Source organism: Cheilinus undulatus, linkage group 4, assembly GCF_018320785.1.
Source record: "Cheilinus undulatus linkage group 4, ASM1832078v1, whole genome shotgun sequence".
NCBI lineage: Eukaryota > Metazoa > Chordata > Actinopteri > Labriformes > Labridae > Cheilinus > Cheilinus undulatus.
The window spans coordinates 9,725,283-9,740,522 of NC_054868.1; the positions used below are offsets into that span (position 1 = coordinate 9,725,283).

At 40.8% G+C, this 15,240-nt stretch overlaps 1 protein-coding gene across 10 annotated transcripts in view; it reads right to left on the minus strand.

The window, feature by feature from the left end:
- rims1b (regulating synaptic membrane exocytosis 1b) overlaps positions 1-15,240 on the minus strand; it is a 136,097-nt gene that overhangs the window by 51,481 nt on the left and 69,376 nt on the right. For all 10 annotated transcript variants that reach the window (XM_041784905.1, XM_041784911.1, XM_041784906.1 and 7 more), the window contains one exon: positions 13,321-14,207. In XM_041784905.1, coding sequence (XP_041640839.1) covers positions 13,321-14,207 — 887 coding nt within the window. The remainder of the gene's footprint in view (positions 1-13,320; positions 14,208-15,240) is intronic.

A 15,240-nucleotide genomic window follows, 5' to 3' on the forward strand; every position in this document is an offset into this window, starting at 1 on the left:
GTCATTACGGGACCACAGCTGAAAAACTTCATTCACAATCAAAGTGATTTACTTTGCTGCATGTTGGCATGTCCAAAATCTCCTGCCCGAGCCTGGCAGGGACAAAGACAGCAGTCACTGTCAGAGTTTCCCAGCTCTCATTAACACTGACAGATGGTCGGCTCGAGTAGAAGAACTAACTGGCCCAGCATCAGACCAGAGCAGCCTGCGATGTTCACGGCCACTTTCCCACCACAGGAATCAAACAACAGCGAGACAACGTCAGGCAGGCAGGATCCTCCGCTTCAAGGTAAGGGAAACGTTTGAATCTGATGAGCTAAATGAATGATTCAGCGGGATTTTTTGGGCAAAACGGAGTCCGAAATGTAAAAGAGAGAAAACTTTCTTGGATAAATATGAAAAACATGCACGGCTGTTTATTAAAAACATCTTTACAGACTTCCTGTGGAAGCTTAATGGAAAACGACTGCTCTGACAGGTCAACAGCATGTGTGATGGAGATAAAAAAAAAAAAAGGTGGAGCAGACATGACTGGAGTGCTGCTAATCTCAAATCTAAATGTCCACTGAGGATGCTTGAGAGAATAAATGCTGACTCTACAATCTGAACCTGCTGACTCAGGGTTTTTGGTTTTGGAGGCTGAGCGGGCAGATTATAAAATCTGTGCTGCTCTTCTAACAGATGATACGTCAAAGGATCAGCTCTCAGCAGGTATTAACATACTATTGTTCTTGGTAAACAGTGATTGAGTGTGTGTGGCTGTATGCATCAGAGCGCTCAATCTGCTATTACTACAATTTAAGTCTCTAAAATAGATAAGCTTAACAAAATCCCTTCAATATTGTGTTTAAAAAACATAAACTGCAGAAAATATTAGACAAAGCTTGAGTGACGTCAACATTTGATTACTGATGGCGACCTTTAATTCCAATCTACAGCAGCTGCCACGCTGGAAACAGTCTAGAACTAACTTTAGACCAGTAGGAACCCAAAAGTGGGTTGCAGAAGGGTGTCAAAACTGTTTTACTCTGATGAAGACGCAGTGTAAAATGTTAGTCCTGCACCTGATTAAATTGCAAGAAGTGAATCATGTGCTCCAGTTTCTTCTGTGAATATGAATCCATTGAAACACTTTGACACGTTACTGGTCCTTTCTGTGAGCACCAAGCTCCACCAGAGGAGGGGCTGAAGCGCAGGAGACTTCTTCTTCTCTGGTTAGAAATAGGACTTTTTAAGGCTTATGGCCTCAAATTCAAATGTTGAATCTAAGACCTTTTAAGAGTTTCACAGGAACTTATGACTATACTTCACGTCAGGCTGATAAATATACGACTGTGTGGAATGCATAACCGGTTTCTCACAAACTTTAGAAAATTAAATTCAAGACTTTTCAAGGCCTGAACTGAGAAAAAGTAAAACCACAGCAAACAGTCAAATGAAAGACATACTGTAAGATTTCTGAGTGCACCAGACCAAGGCTGAATTCTTAGGGTTAAGAATTTTACTTTGACCATAAATACTCAACTATGATAATGTCTTGCACATTTAATGCCTCTATTCTATATATAAGCTATATATGCATGTATATACACAGGCTGCCCCGGAGTAAATGACATTTATTGCTACTAATGCCGGCCTTACACCAGGGGACTTCGCTAAAACTCCTTAAAGACTCTAAAAAGACTGACATTCAAGACACTCTCACATCTAAAGACTGTATTTGTCAGCAAGCCGTTGAGGTTTTAGTCACAGACTAAGATTTTGCAAAGACTGTGGGTCACTAATTACAAGACTACTATACGATTCCTTTTGAGATTATTTCCCATCATGCATCTGGTGGAAATTCACATTTTTTGAGCAGAGAACAAGATGTAAAAGGAGATGGAGATCACATCTGAGTTTATATCGCTAATAATCTGATGTTTTTAAATCATTTACATGGAGTAGAACTGAAAGAAAAGTTAAATACCGGAGCAACTTTGCATGTTACTGCAACACCCAGGGAACTATTCCGGAAACACTTCATAATAAAAGTACCACATGAAAAGGCGAGTAGTCTCACCAAAGAAACAAACTGATCGGGCTTTTACTTTGAAAATCCCAGTGGCAATTTACCATACCTGTCATGTCAGCCTGGAATGAATTGACAGGCAAGGCACACAAACACATAGGCAGAGATGGGAATCTTCAGGCACCTCACGATTTGATTCAATTACGATCCATGGGGATACTATTCGAATCTTAATTGATTCATTTTGCTGCACTTGGGTTTTTTTACATTTCTGTTGTTCTCATTGTGTCGAACATAACAAAAACATTCCATTTGTATTTAGAAAAATAGAGATAAATTAAATGTGCACTATTCTCTAATGGGAGATGTGTGTAAACTAGAAATTTACAATTGCACTGAACCAAAGGTAGCAGCACCCTTTCCTTGTAACATTTCTGAAATTACAGACATAAAAGTGTCCTCTTTCACATATGAACAACCGGTAATCTAAATCTCGCTGAGTTCCACATTATTGTTTCTGCTATTCCACAGTATCAAATATTTGAATTACTAACAATTATAGATTATTGGACATTTATAAATCGATTCAGAATCTTCCACCTCTACATCACGATGCATATAAGAATCGTTTTTTTCTCCCACCTCTACACATGAAAGCAAAGATCTGGCTGCAGCTCTGAACAGAATGGACATTCAGCAAGCTCCATATTAATTTAAGCTCACATTAAAGCTTTGGAAAATGAAGTGAATTATCGTCCTTACACACAACACCAGCTCCCGTTGGTCATGGACGACGGTCATGTCACCGAGAAACACAATTTGCATAGACCAGACTTAAGACTTACAACAATATCAAACACATTTGATGTTATCATAACCTCAAGACTGAAGAAAGACTGCCTTAAAACTGCTAAAACCGAGTCTTATGACCACCTTACACCTAACAACTGAGACTACAGGAGCGAGCTGCAACTTAAACAAAACTCCCATGATTTTACTCCGACTTTGGAATTTTGTCAGCGACTTTGAAATCAGAGGAAAAGTTGTTAGGTGTAAGGCTGCCTTTAGGTCAGCATATACGCCAAGTAAGAATGATCAGAATCGTATAACAGCTAGAAAACAAAGAATGCAAAAAGACAAGTCAATGTGCCTTCTAAAATGTAAAACCTCTCACTGGTAAAGATAAGACTTTTAAAGACTTTTTAAGGACCCGAGGGAACCCTGGTATAACCATATTTTAGCATAATAACATGACACAGATTCACGGTGTGGTAAAACTGGATCTAACATTTTTTTTAAAAGATACAAACTCACTGGATGATTAAAATCTACAACTCAATCAAAGGATATATCCTGTTAGCTAGTTAGCACGCTTCATGTGTTGCATCACTTCTGTGATCAAACATAAGTGAAGACTCTGGGCTAATCTGAGCACGTGTGCATCACCAATCACTGTTGACCCTGTTTTCATTTACCTGCCACAGCTGTCAGTACTATTATACTCAAGTAAAAGTAGAGTTACTCTGGTTAAAATGTACTTATGTAAAAGCACTGGCCATAAATCTTCTCAAGTAAAACAAAAAAGTATTTAATTTAAAGTTTACTTTAAGTACTGAGTAGCTACTGAGGAGTTGAACAGTAAAATATGATCTTTACTTAGTGGCAAGAACAAAAAGAGAACAGATTCATTAAAATACAGATAGTGTTAAATATTTTACCATTTGACAGAGCTGCTCTGGAAAATCTGTGGCAAAGTGAGCCTCCTTTGGTAGGAACAAAACAGAGTCAACCTCATTGCAAGGCAATGATGCACTCCTGTAGAAGCACAAAAAGTCCCAGGCAGGAACTCTAACTCAGTGGATAACTTCACCCATGGTGCAAATGTGTATAAAAACAAAAACAGCAGGTATCACTGTACAACAGGAAACATCTAAGCATAACTAAACACATCAAAAAACATCTAAACACTCCACCCAAGGGCATGATGGGAAACTTCCCCTACACATCCCTCCAGATTTGAAATCACAGTGGCCTGAGTTTAGATCAGCTGACTCTTTGCAGAGTTATACTAACATTGGTGGATCAACACCATCAAATGAAGACTATTTCTCTCAGAATGGAGTTAAAATTATGCTTTGGGGTTAAAATCAACTCAAAGATGTTTGACACTGAGGTATCAACACTCCAGTTTTTACTGTTTTGGGATGTGATGTAACCTGACACGCCAGATGGATGTGAAACACATCCATCTGGAAAACCTTCAATACTAAGCGTTTGGGAAAGGGCAGAGGATTTGAAAAAACTAGGAGTGTGATTGGATGAACGTTCTGTCTGTCACATCTTTACGGGCCAATCAGAGCAACAAAACATGTGACGTAGCCAAGGTGCACATGAGCAGCTACCGAGGAATGACGCAAACCACGGCAGCTGCAGACATGTTAGTCTAACACGACTTTTGTCATTTTTGAAAAGAAAACAACTCACTGCTGTTCTTTGTTCTTCTTTTAATGAAGAAATGCCATCAAGTTCTGATAAAACCGGTGTTCTAGCAGCAACCACACTAAGCTCTTCCGGCATAACTGCACCAGTGTCTTGTTGCTGCTTGCTTACGTCACGACGCCGCCATGCCTAAAACTACTGCCCCTCATCGCTGATTGGTCCTGTCACTTTCTAACCAGGCCCAAACTGTTCAGATGGCAGCTTTGCAAGATGGATTCGCCAGTGAGAAACACAGAAACCGGCGTATCCCTCTGCTTTGCAAGGTTAGATGTGATGTGGATTCATTGTCTTAGGTGCAGCTGTGTAGTCAATAGAAGTTTAAAACTTACAAGAGTATTGTGTTACTCTAGTTAAAGTGTACTTAAGTAGAAGTAAAAGTACTGTTTCCACAATGTACTCAAAAAAGTACAAGTAGATGAAAAAACTACTCAGCTACAGTAATCTGAGTCATTTGTTACTCTCCAACCCTTCATCCAAACATGTTTAAACCAGATGATGGAATTAAAATCCATTTTATAGCAATGATATTATCAGTGTTATTGAATACTGAAAGAACAACTGATAATTGATAAAAAAGTTCACCAGTTTCACAAAAAAATTCTGCCACTTAAGCATACAAATATCTAAATAGTCCCTGAGAGGTAACTGCTGCGAGAGCAACATCATGTTATAGGTCTACAAGTTTATTAATAACGTGGTTGAAATAAGAGGAGCTCCACCTGTGTGATGGAATATGCTCAGCAAAAGACGTGTTTTTTCAAATGTCCAAAGGTTCCTGTTAGGGCTGAACCATTTGCAAAAATGATGTAAGTGCGATTATTTTCCCAATATTGCGAGTTTAATTTGCAATTCTTATGAGCTTCCTCAACTTCAAGCAATAAATCATTCTTTACCATAACCTACAATCATTCAGGAACACTCATCGTACATTTAACCATTGTATTGCAAAATGATACACATTTTAACTTGTCAGAGAAGGCTCTGCTGTAAAGATGCTCCCTGGGTTAGTCAATCAGCATGCTTTCACTTTTCAGCGAGTGCATGGCTGAAAAGCCCCATATGGATACATAAATGACAATATGCATTGAAAACAAAGAAATTATTTTAGAATCAATTAATCCATGGTGGCATGAATCTAAATATGAGGGTGCAACAAGCTTTAAGCCATAAAGGAGGCAACTGGGGTGGGGGAGGTGAAGGTGGCTATAAGCTGGCCACAGCTGATGGTGTGCACTACTGGCAAGTTTCATCAATATTAGATAGAATGGACTAGTTATTTGTGCTCATACTGCAAATTTGAGACCCATTTCTGATACCTATTTTGAATGGGATTGTCATTTTTATGTCACTCACTTTCACTAAACAAACCATACATAAAACATGGAAAGGAGGATTCTTGTAAACTATTTTTAAAAAATCGACACTTGAATTATTGCATAATGTGCATAAAATCTCTGCTGCAAAAAGAAATGAATGTATTGAACTACTATTTTGACAAATTTTAAGTTTAAGAAATACCGCAACATCTGTGATTTGAAAATTGCAGCAGGCCATGTTGCAATTTAATCTAATTTGCGATTAATTTCCCAGCCCCAGTTCCTGTTATGAAACATACAGTCCTTAAAAGTTGGTCCTTTGCTGGTCCTTAAAAGTTGAAGTTAGTGCAGGGTAAAATTTTTAAGAGGAATTTGTCAACGTTAAAGCAACTTCTCCAGAGTAATCTGATTGCACATTTTTATAAGGATCACTCTAACAGTCAGAGAAATCCGTTGGCTATATGAGAGTAAAAAGAGAAGCATCTGTAAGTTGGCCTGCAAGAGGCTGACTGCAGCCAGCTGACTGGTCAGCTTTTGGCAGTGAGCCTTTCTGGTCTCTGTTTTTATCACCCAGGGATATCCCGGCCTCTCTGCTCTACCATCGACATATTCTCTTGTCGCAGTACATTTTCCAGCCTGTCACACTGAATATTCCCTCAGAGAGAGCAGGGTGAAGAGGATTTGGTCTCAATGAATATGGAGGAAAAGGCTATTTTTATTACACTTCCAGGTATTTGTATATTTGAACAGTGCTTAGGTTGTTTTCTATTTTGAAGATCTGGCCACTTTTATTTTAAAACAGCAGGTGCATCTGCCTGAATCCAATCCAGTCCACTACCATCTCATACAGTCCTCTTCATGTTTCTGTCCCCATCACTGCTCTCTGCAACAAAACATTTAGACCAGTAAAGCTGAAAAGTTAGTTTCATGTGGATTCTGTGAGGTCTTCTGAGGTTATTAATGTAAATGTGGGAATGTCTTCCACAGACTCACTCACTAGCCAATCTGCAGCACACTGGGACGCAGTGTTTCCCAACACCAGACTTCCCCTTTCCATTTCCTCTGCCCATTATCACCTTTGTGTTCTTCTATACACCAAGGAGGTAACCCAATTACATCGAATCACTCCCTGCTTCCTTTTTACTCCAAATCTGCAGCATCATTAAAACCTCAATCTGTGAGATACGCTCACATATCTGCTGGGATGCACTCTAAGTAAATACTACCTACATCATCCTGCTGTGAGGATTCTTCGACACATAATCTACTCTTTTTTTTAATTACATAATAAGATACTTGCATCCATCATATCTGCTTTGTGTTGATTGGGATCATATTTCCATATTTACTTTTTAATTCTAAAAAAAGAAACACAACATGCCACGATCCAAAGATACTCAAGAACAAATGAGAAACAAAGTGATTGAAATCTATCAGTCTGGAAAAGGCTACAAAGCCATTTCCAAGGCTTTGGACTCCAGTGAACCATGGTCAGAGCCATTATCCACAAATAGAGAAAACTGGGAACAGTGGTGAACCTTCCCAGGAGTGGTCGGCCAACCAAAATGACTCCAAGAGTGAAACGATGACTCATCCAGGAGGTCTCAAAAGAACCCAGAAGACCTGCAGGCCTCACTGACCTCACTGGGCAAAAATGGCATCATGGGAGAGTTTCAAGGCCAAAACCACTGCTGACAAAAAAGAACACAAAGGCTCATCTCACATTTGTTAAGAAACATCTTGATGATCCCCAAAACTTTTGGAGAAATATTCTGTGGACTGACTAGACAAAAGTTGAACTTTTGGAAGGCGTGCGGCCCGTTACCTCTGGAGTGAAAATAACACAACATTTGATTAAAAAAAAACATCATGCCAACAGTCAAATATGGTGGTGGCAGTGCGATGGTCTGGGGCTGCTTTGCTGCTTCAGGACCTGGACCCCTTGCTGTGATTGATGGAACAATGAATTCTGCTGTCTACCAGAAAAACCTGAAGGCCAACGTCTGGTCATGAGTTCATGCCCTAAAGCTCAAGCGCTCTTGGGTTAGCAGGACAACGACCTGAAACACACCAGCAAGTCCACCTCTGAATGGCTCAAAATAAACAAAATGAAGGTTTTGGAGTGGCCAAGTCAAAGTCCAGACTTAAATCCAATTGAGGTGCTGTGGTGTGACCTTAAATAGGCAGTTCATTCCTCCACAGGGATGTGAAAGACTCAACAGTTATTGCAAATGCTTGATTTCAGTTATTGCTGCCAAGGGTGGCACAACAGCTTATTAGGTTCAGGGGGCAATTACTTTTTCACATAGGGCCAGATAGGTCTGGATTTTATTTCCCTTAATAAATAAAATCCTTTTTTCAAACCAAATTTTGTATTTACTTGGGTTGTCTTTGTGAGTTGAAAATTGGTCTGATGATCTCAAAAATTTAAATGTGGCAAATATGCAAGAAATTCAGGAGTCAATACTTTTTCACAGCACTGTATGTCCCCTATCACCTTGGGTCCCAACCTGAGGTCCTGGACCCTTAGGGGGATGCCCAAGATCTAGATTTGCACATATGAACTAAAGTCATAATGTAACACTAATTAAACCGTTCATTAAAAGGCCTTTTGGTAGGGATAACTTCCATCCATTATCTACACCGTTGGTTTTCAACTGGTGGGTCAGGACCCAAAACTGGGTTGCAAAGCCATTTTCAGTGGGTCTTGGATGTGCCTGGTAAAAAAAAAACACGCTTGACACGCTTTTATTTTGAAGGATATGTATTTATCTCTTATTCCATTCAAGCCTAGGCTGTGTCATATTTCATCAACAACATTTTCAACAAGTTTTTGAGGAGACTTATCCTGCTTGTTCTGCAAGAAGCACCATGAGAGCGCTGAATTGGGAGCAGGTCTCAACATAAATCTTGGTCGCACTGAAACAGTGTAACTTCACCAAAATGGCACTGTTGGGTGCCAGTTTAGCTCAGTGGGTAGAGCATATACAGAGAGGCTATCTAAGTAAGGACAAATGCCCCAAAATTAATCTTTGAGAGTGGTACTGTCTAATTCATAAAATGCAAACAAAAGCATTAATGCTCCCCACATAGCATTGCAGGCCTCTGAGTCATATAATCTTAGGCTATGATTCAATATTATTGGGTTTTTAAACATTTTGCAATACAACAGGTATTGCAATACCATTTATTCTATATTTCTATTGATACCATTTTTCCAACGTTTTCACTGATTTAGCATTAGCCTTGCCCTCCCGTGTCATCTTGTTCACGCTCAGCTCGCATTCCTTGTGTCCTTGTTGCTGCCATATTTGCTATATTAACTTTCTCCTATTCTATGACCGTCACCTCTGCTGACCTAACTGGACAAAGGGTGCCACAGCAACATCAAGTAGACAGAAAAAGCTATTGATGTTTTTTTTTCTAGTATCATAGACTTCAGTTCACATTAGCAATTAATTAGAAAAAATCAATACTTGGACATGAATCAATGCAATATCGCCATGTAAAATATTGTGGTACTTTGCTGTATCGATATTTTCCTTCACCCCTAGTGGGAGTGCGATTAACAGTCCCACAGAGGGGTCTATCCCAGAGTCCGGTCCCTTCAGCTTCTTACAAGTGGGCAATTGGGTAATCCAGACCAGGTCCTGTTTGTTAAAACATTAATCCAATGTTGAAATCTGTGCTGAAACCAGCAGGTTAAATGTTAGTCAACTACAGCACCTCATATGCGCTAACATTGTGATGTGTTCAAGGACAGTTCACTTAAATCACTCCTCAGCATGCTTAAAAAACATCATCATGTATTCAGATGTCACATGAAGAAAATGCAGGTTTGGACAGGAAGCTTGAATAAAAACTACACTACAGGAGAAAGATGGTGGTGTTCTCAGCAAAAAAAATATATATATGAGCTCTGTTAAAAACATTTTGTCTCAACTTTCCTTGAAATAATAGAAAAGTATTTACAGTATTGCGGAATAAATATATAAATTTCTTTCATGTCTAACAAAGTATCCATCAAAATAATAAGACTGCCTATATGGTATCTGTTGCCTGTTAAACTGACAACATATGTTGAAATCTATGACAACAAGAAGATGGATAGTCCAGGACACCTTTGGGAGAAAGAATGGGAAATTTTCATTAAGAAAAACACAAAAAGGACAAAAAAGAAGACCTCAGTCTCAGCTACGACTCCTGGCTAGCTTGAAAGCTAACAGCAACTGAGAGTAACTGCCACAGAACACTGCCTGATCAACAGGAGACTACTGAATGCTACCTGCTGAGATAGCATGGGGCGGCGCGTACAAACGCAGCGGCCCAGCGCTCCATCACTAGCAGCAAACCAAAGCCTTACACTTACACCAGAACTGACATTCTGTGCATACGAGACTGATTCTTTGACTTCTAAGGAAATATGCCCATGGGGTTTACATTTTTCCCGACAGAAATTATCTGGAGAACGGGCGCTTGGAGACTGAGAGGAGGAGGATGCAGAGCAGCACGACACCTACAGCTGGTGGGGAGGAGGCAGAAATGGCATTGTGTGAGCGGGTGGAAACGGGGCAATCAAGCCGGGCTGCAGGCTAGGCTAAGAGCAGCCCCACACTAACCTGACGTACCAGCGGGTGCCCGCTCCCTCACTAGCAGGATGGACGACGGGAGGCTGCAGATTTCTAACCACCACTTGGACGACTGTGTTTGCTACTAATGAAATGACAATAAACAACTATTTATGTATTTATAAGGGTATCTACAAAAACTCTGCAAGTTAAAGTCCTTCGTTCTAGATAAATCAAGTACTGGTGGAGCATTAAAATGAGTGTTTTTCATTTTCATTGTATCTTAAAAATTGGGTTAAAGAATAAACAAGTTTGGCTAAAAGTAAAGACAACATTGCAAAGACATGTTTTAACTAAAAGTGGACTAAATTTTTTAACTTTTAATGACTAAAATGTGATCTCTGCTTCTCGCCCAATGACTGCGGGGATAGCTCCAGCTCCCCCGCGACCCCTAATGGGATAAGCAGTATAGAAAATGGGTGGATGTCAAGCTGTGAATTGTTTTTAGAGGTTCATAGGATCCTCACAGTCTCTCTATAGCTGCATTTCCATTACCCTTAAAAATGTGCTAAAATCTAAATAATGCAATAAAAAGTGGTAATGGAAACACCTGAATTTTGAAAAACCTCTCAGATATTGCTAAAAAGTTTTTACGCTCTCATGAGGAGGTTTTTTCAGGCGTTTCAATATAGAAGTGTTTCGCAAAAGTGTAATGGAAATACTTTTCCCGCCTTTACAAGTCACAGAACGTGACGTACAGTTTCACATGACCAGTCACTCCAAGACAACATGGCACGGTAGGTGAGGACAGAAGTGGAGACGAGACTTTTCTTAACATCATACTTACACCCTTATAAGTGGCTTTTGCCGTACATACGGACTCTGCCTCTGAACAGACATCCATTGCTTTCGTCTTCTGTTCAAAATGATCAAGGCAACCGCTGTAGATGTTATCATAACCGTACCAACACGCAACAGGTTTTAAGCGTCCAATTTCCCTGCAGCGGATTCACGGAGATAAGATTTTACGAGCATTGCAAGGCTCATGCCAAAAACTGCCTTCAATGGAAACACATTCGAAATTGAAGAAGTATCGCTTTCATTTTGTGAAAAACTGTAATGGAAACCCAGCTACTGTCTCATTATTTTTTCCTTTGGAGATGACAATGAAACATTACCAACATATCTGCTTTATGTCTCAAATAAGACTCCTTTGGCTATAGTCTCAACCATTGCTCCTAGTGAATTCAATGAGAAACAAAAAAGAAACTAATTAGAAAAATCTGAAACTTTAAAGAGGCTGGGATGAGAGTCAAGACTTTGTGTTTTATAGTCTCTGGTTCACATTAAGTTAAGCGCCTTGTGCCATTTAACTACTACAGAAACAGCCAAGTATGGTAAAATTACAATAAAAGCACCAGGAAAACCTCAAACTTGTGAATACAATCTGGAAAAACATGATGGAATCTGCCACTTGTGCTTCTGAAACTGAATAATTTAAGCTCCAGTAAAAGTTGAAAGAGCTCCTCTAATGGTGAGTCCATTAAACTTCGATTATCAGCCGCTTTGATTGCAGACACATAAGTTTATCACATCTCATAAACCTGCACTAACACCCGGACCATCTCTTGAACCAAGAGTCATATCCACTTTATAACATACTCAGCTTACAGCCATCTTAGCAACATCAAATAAAAAGCACTATTTTCTAAAAACAGCGTGGATACCTGACCTTGTGTTACCACTTAACCTAATGCTTCTATAAACAGAAGCTTGTAATCCTGCAAAACTTGCATCACACCATAGATGAGAGCTAACAAGACATCCTGTTTAAAGCCCAGCAAGCCAAAGAGTGTTTAAAACAGCTAATAATCTCAATCCACACCATCTACCCATTACCAGTCCCTGAGTTATAGTAATCTGGATTAAAACATCTGGAACAGGTCCTTCATAAGCTGTTAGAGCAGGGCTAACTCTGCCTCTCAAACTAACACACTCCTTTGCTATAAGGATTGTCATAAATTTCTTCTCTAAGAGCTGCAGAAATATGGTGGTAACAAGGAGACAGCTTTAACTCTGCAGTTTGCAAACAGAGTCATGCTCAGTTGAAGCTAGTGGTCCATGGTTGGCTGTCACAGCTGGATGATTGCTAAGTATTACGTAGCATGCGAGCCACTGGCCTAATTCCACAAATCTGTTGGCCTAAATCACAGGGACTCTCCAAATAAATGAGAGCTGTCCTGAGAGCAGCGGGGTTTAGCTACAGCACAGAGGTGTAGATGACACACAGGGATAGTGATGCACTGTGTGCTGGGCGGCAGCTTCATCCTGTCACTTGACGTATAGTCTGTAGGTCCAAAATTAGAATGTGCTGGTATTAAGAATAATCCCTGGTGCAAAAAATATCTCTGCCTTTTTTGCACATTATCATAAATCTTCTATGTGGGCTATTTTTCATGCCAGTTCAGTGAGGTGTGGGAGAAGAAAAGCAACTAATTGGAGGATTATGGCATTCCTATTTCACTCAGATTTTTCACTAGTCTTTAAAACAATCTTTTTATCCAAACTACCTTAACAATTCAGCATCTGGTCATTTATGTATTCATTCAATCAGGATCTTTCTTTCGCAGGATAAGCTGCCACAATTAGCCATCAAACTAAAGCTGCCCATGCTTTACTGAAAACACTGTGGCTGCTACAGGTAAAGGCTAAGTCTTTATGACTCACAACAAATACTGATAGAATGAGGACAGGTTGTTAACTTTTGATGGGTAGAAAAGACAAGAACTGTAAGCTAGCTTTAGCAGTCACTTTAAGGAGCAGTGTCTTATGTAGGAAATGGATGACAGCAGCCAGTGCGAGGTTTGCAACTTTGGCTATATTTAGCTAAGTAAGCTAGTGGAGTGAGCACATCTGTCTGACTGACCTTTCTCACTGACGCTTTCCATGTCCACGTCCTCACAGCTGGTGTACTCGGGCGTGGAGCCGCCCTCCTCCTCTGAGCTGCTGATGGACATCTGCCTCTTGTTGACGCCGCGCTTGCTCTTGTATGTCCGTGGAGGGGGCGGCCGCAAAGACTCCGACTGGTCCGAGCTCTGAGAGTCTTTCCTTATCAGGTTGTCCCCACCTTTGTCCTTTGGTGTCCGCATTGTGCCGGGCTCTAGACGGCCTTTATTTGGACCCCAGTCTGAAGGCACCTGTCCTCCTGGTTGAGGTCCTGATCTCACTCCGCCCCCAGGCGGAGCTCCCCCTCCACCCCCCACGGTCCTATCCACAGAGTAGGCTCGGTGGTTCTCCAAGCCGGCTTTGCCCTCTCCACCTCCACCCCTCCTCGCCAGGCGGTTTTCAGGCACATCCCCTGCACCACCTCCTCCTCCTTCAGGTCCCAGCCCCACCTCATTGATTGCAAGATCACTGTGTCGTCTTTCATGGCGGACCTTGGACACCTTAGCATGCATCCGCATCTCCTGCTCCTCCTTCTGTGGTTTCACTGGATACCGTGCCAGGTTGGGGTCACTACGATAACGATTCTGAAACTCCTCCTCACGGCGCTGGCGTTCCCTCTGCTCTTCATCCTCTGGGCGTCTCCGGTGGGTTTCTGAAAGATTGTAGTTCTCCTGGCCATCCTCGTAGTCCTGAGAATGGATCTTCTCCAGCCTCCGCCCGTCTCCTATCCGTCTCTCTCCTCTGTCCCCAGACATCACTCGCTCATCAAGAGACGACTGAGACGGCAGCTTCCCAGAAGCTCTGCGACCACTTCCACGTCCCATTCCTCCTCTGCCATTTTGTTCATGTAGGGAAACTGGCCTTTTCCTGTAAGAGAGGGGGATTGATTTAAGAATTTATCATATAATCTACAGACTTCTGCTCAATCCCAAGACACCCCTCCCTTGCCCCTACCACTCAAGATAGTCTGGCTGCAGGCCGCAGCTCTCAGACGCCCCCTCTTGCGATCACTGCTGTGAGACACTGCCTCTGTCTGGACAGAAATACACACTAAACTTTCAAAATAGGATAAACCTCAGTTAGCCTCAGGGAAAAGGTTGAGGTTAGAGTTAGGGTACCAAAAGTTAAAAGTAAAAAACCTGACCTGCAGAACCTGATAACAGAATGTTCAAATAAGCCAATTATACAGCGTGCTTAGGGAAGCTTGTCCTCCACAAAAACACTCAAACACAGCTAACATAGCTAAGGCTAAGGCCAACAAAGCTACATAAGCTATATAGATAGCTGAAGTCTCAACACCTTTTACAGTTTTACAAATCTCATAAAGCCGTATTTTACTCCTGTAAAATAGCTACATACAGTGCCTATAAATAGTATTCACCCCCTTGGATGTTCTTCCCTTTTATTGATTTTTTAAATCAATCATGGTCAATTTAATTTGGCATTTTTGACAAGAAAAATTATATAAATCCCTCCATCACATCAAAGTGAAAATGGATGTCTACAAAGTAATTTCAATTAGATAAAAATATGTCATGTAAAAAGAGTGATTTCATAAATATTCTTGCCCTTTAAAGTGGCACACCTAATTAAACAGAGGTCAGGCCAATTGGTGCTAGCGGTCTTACAGATAGTAAAATGGGGATCCCCTGAGTATAGTGAGTGTGTCTCAAGTGACTATTGCACCATGAAGACAAAAGAACACTCCAAGAATCTCAGAGAAAAGGTTATTGAAAAGTATAAGTCATCAGATGGATACAAAAAGAATACAGAGGCACTAACCATCCCCTGGAGTTCAGTTAAACCCGTCATCAAGAAATGGAAAGAATATGGTAAATCTCCTTAGATCAGGCCGTCCTCACAAACTGAGTGACCGTGCAAGGAGACTAGTGAGAGAGTC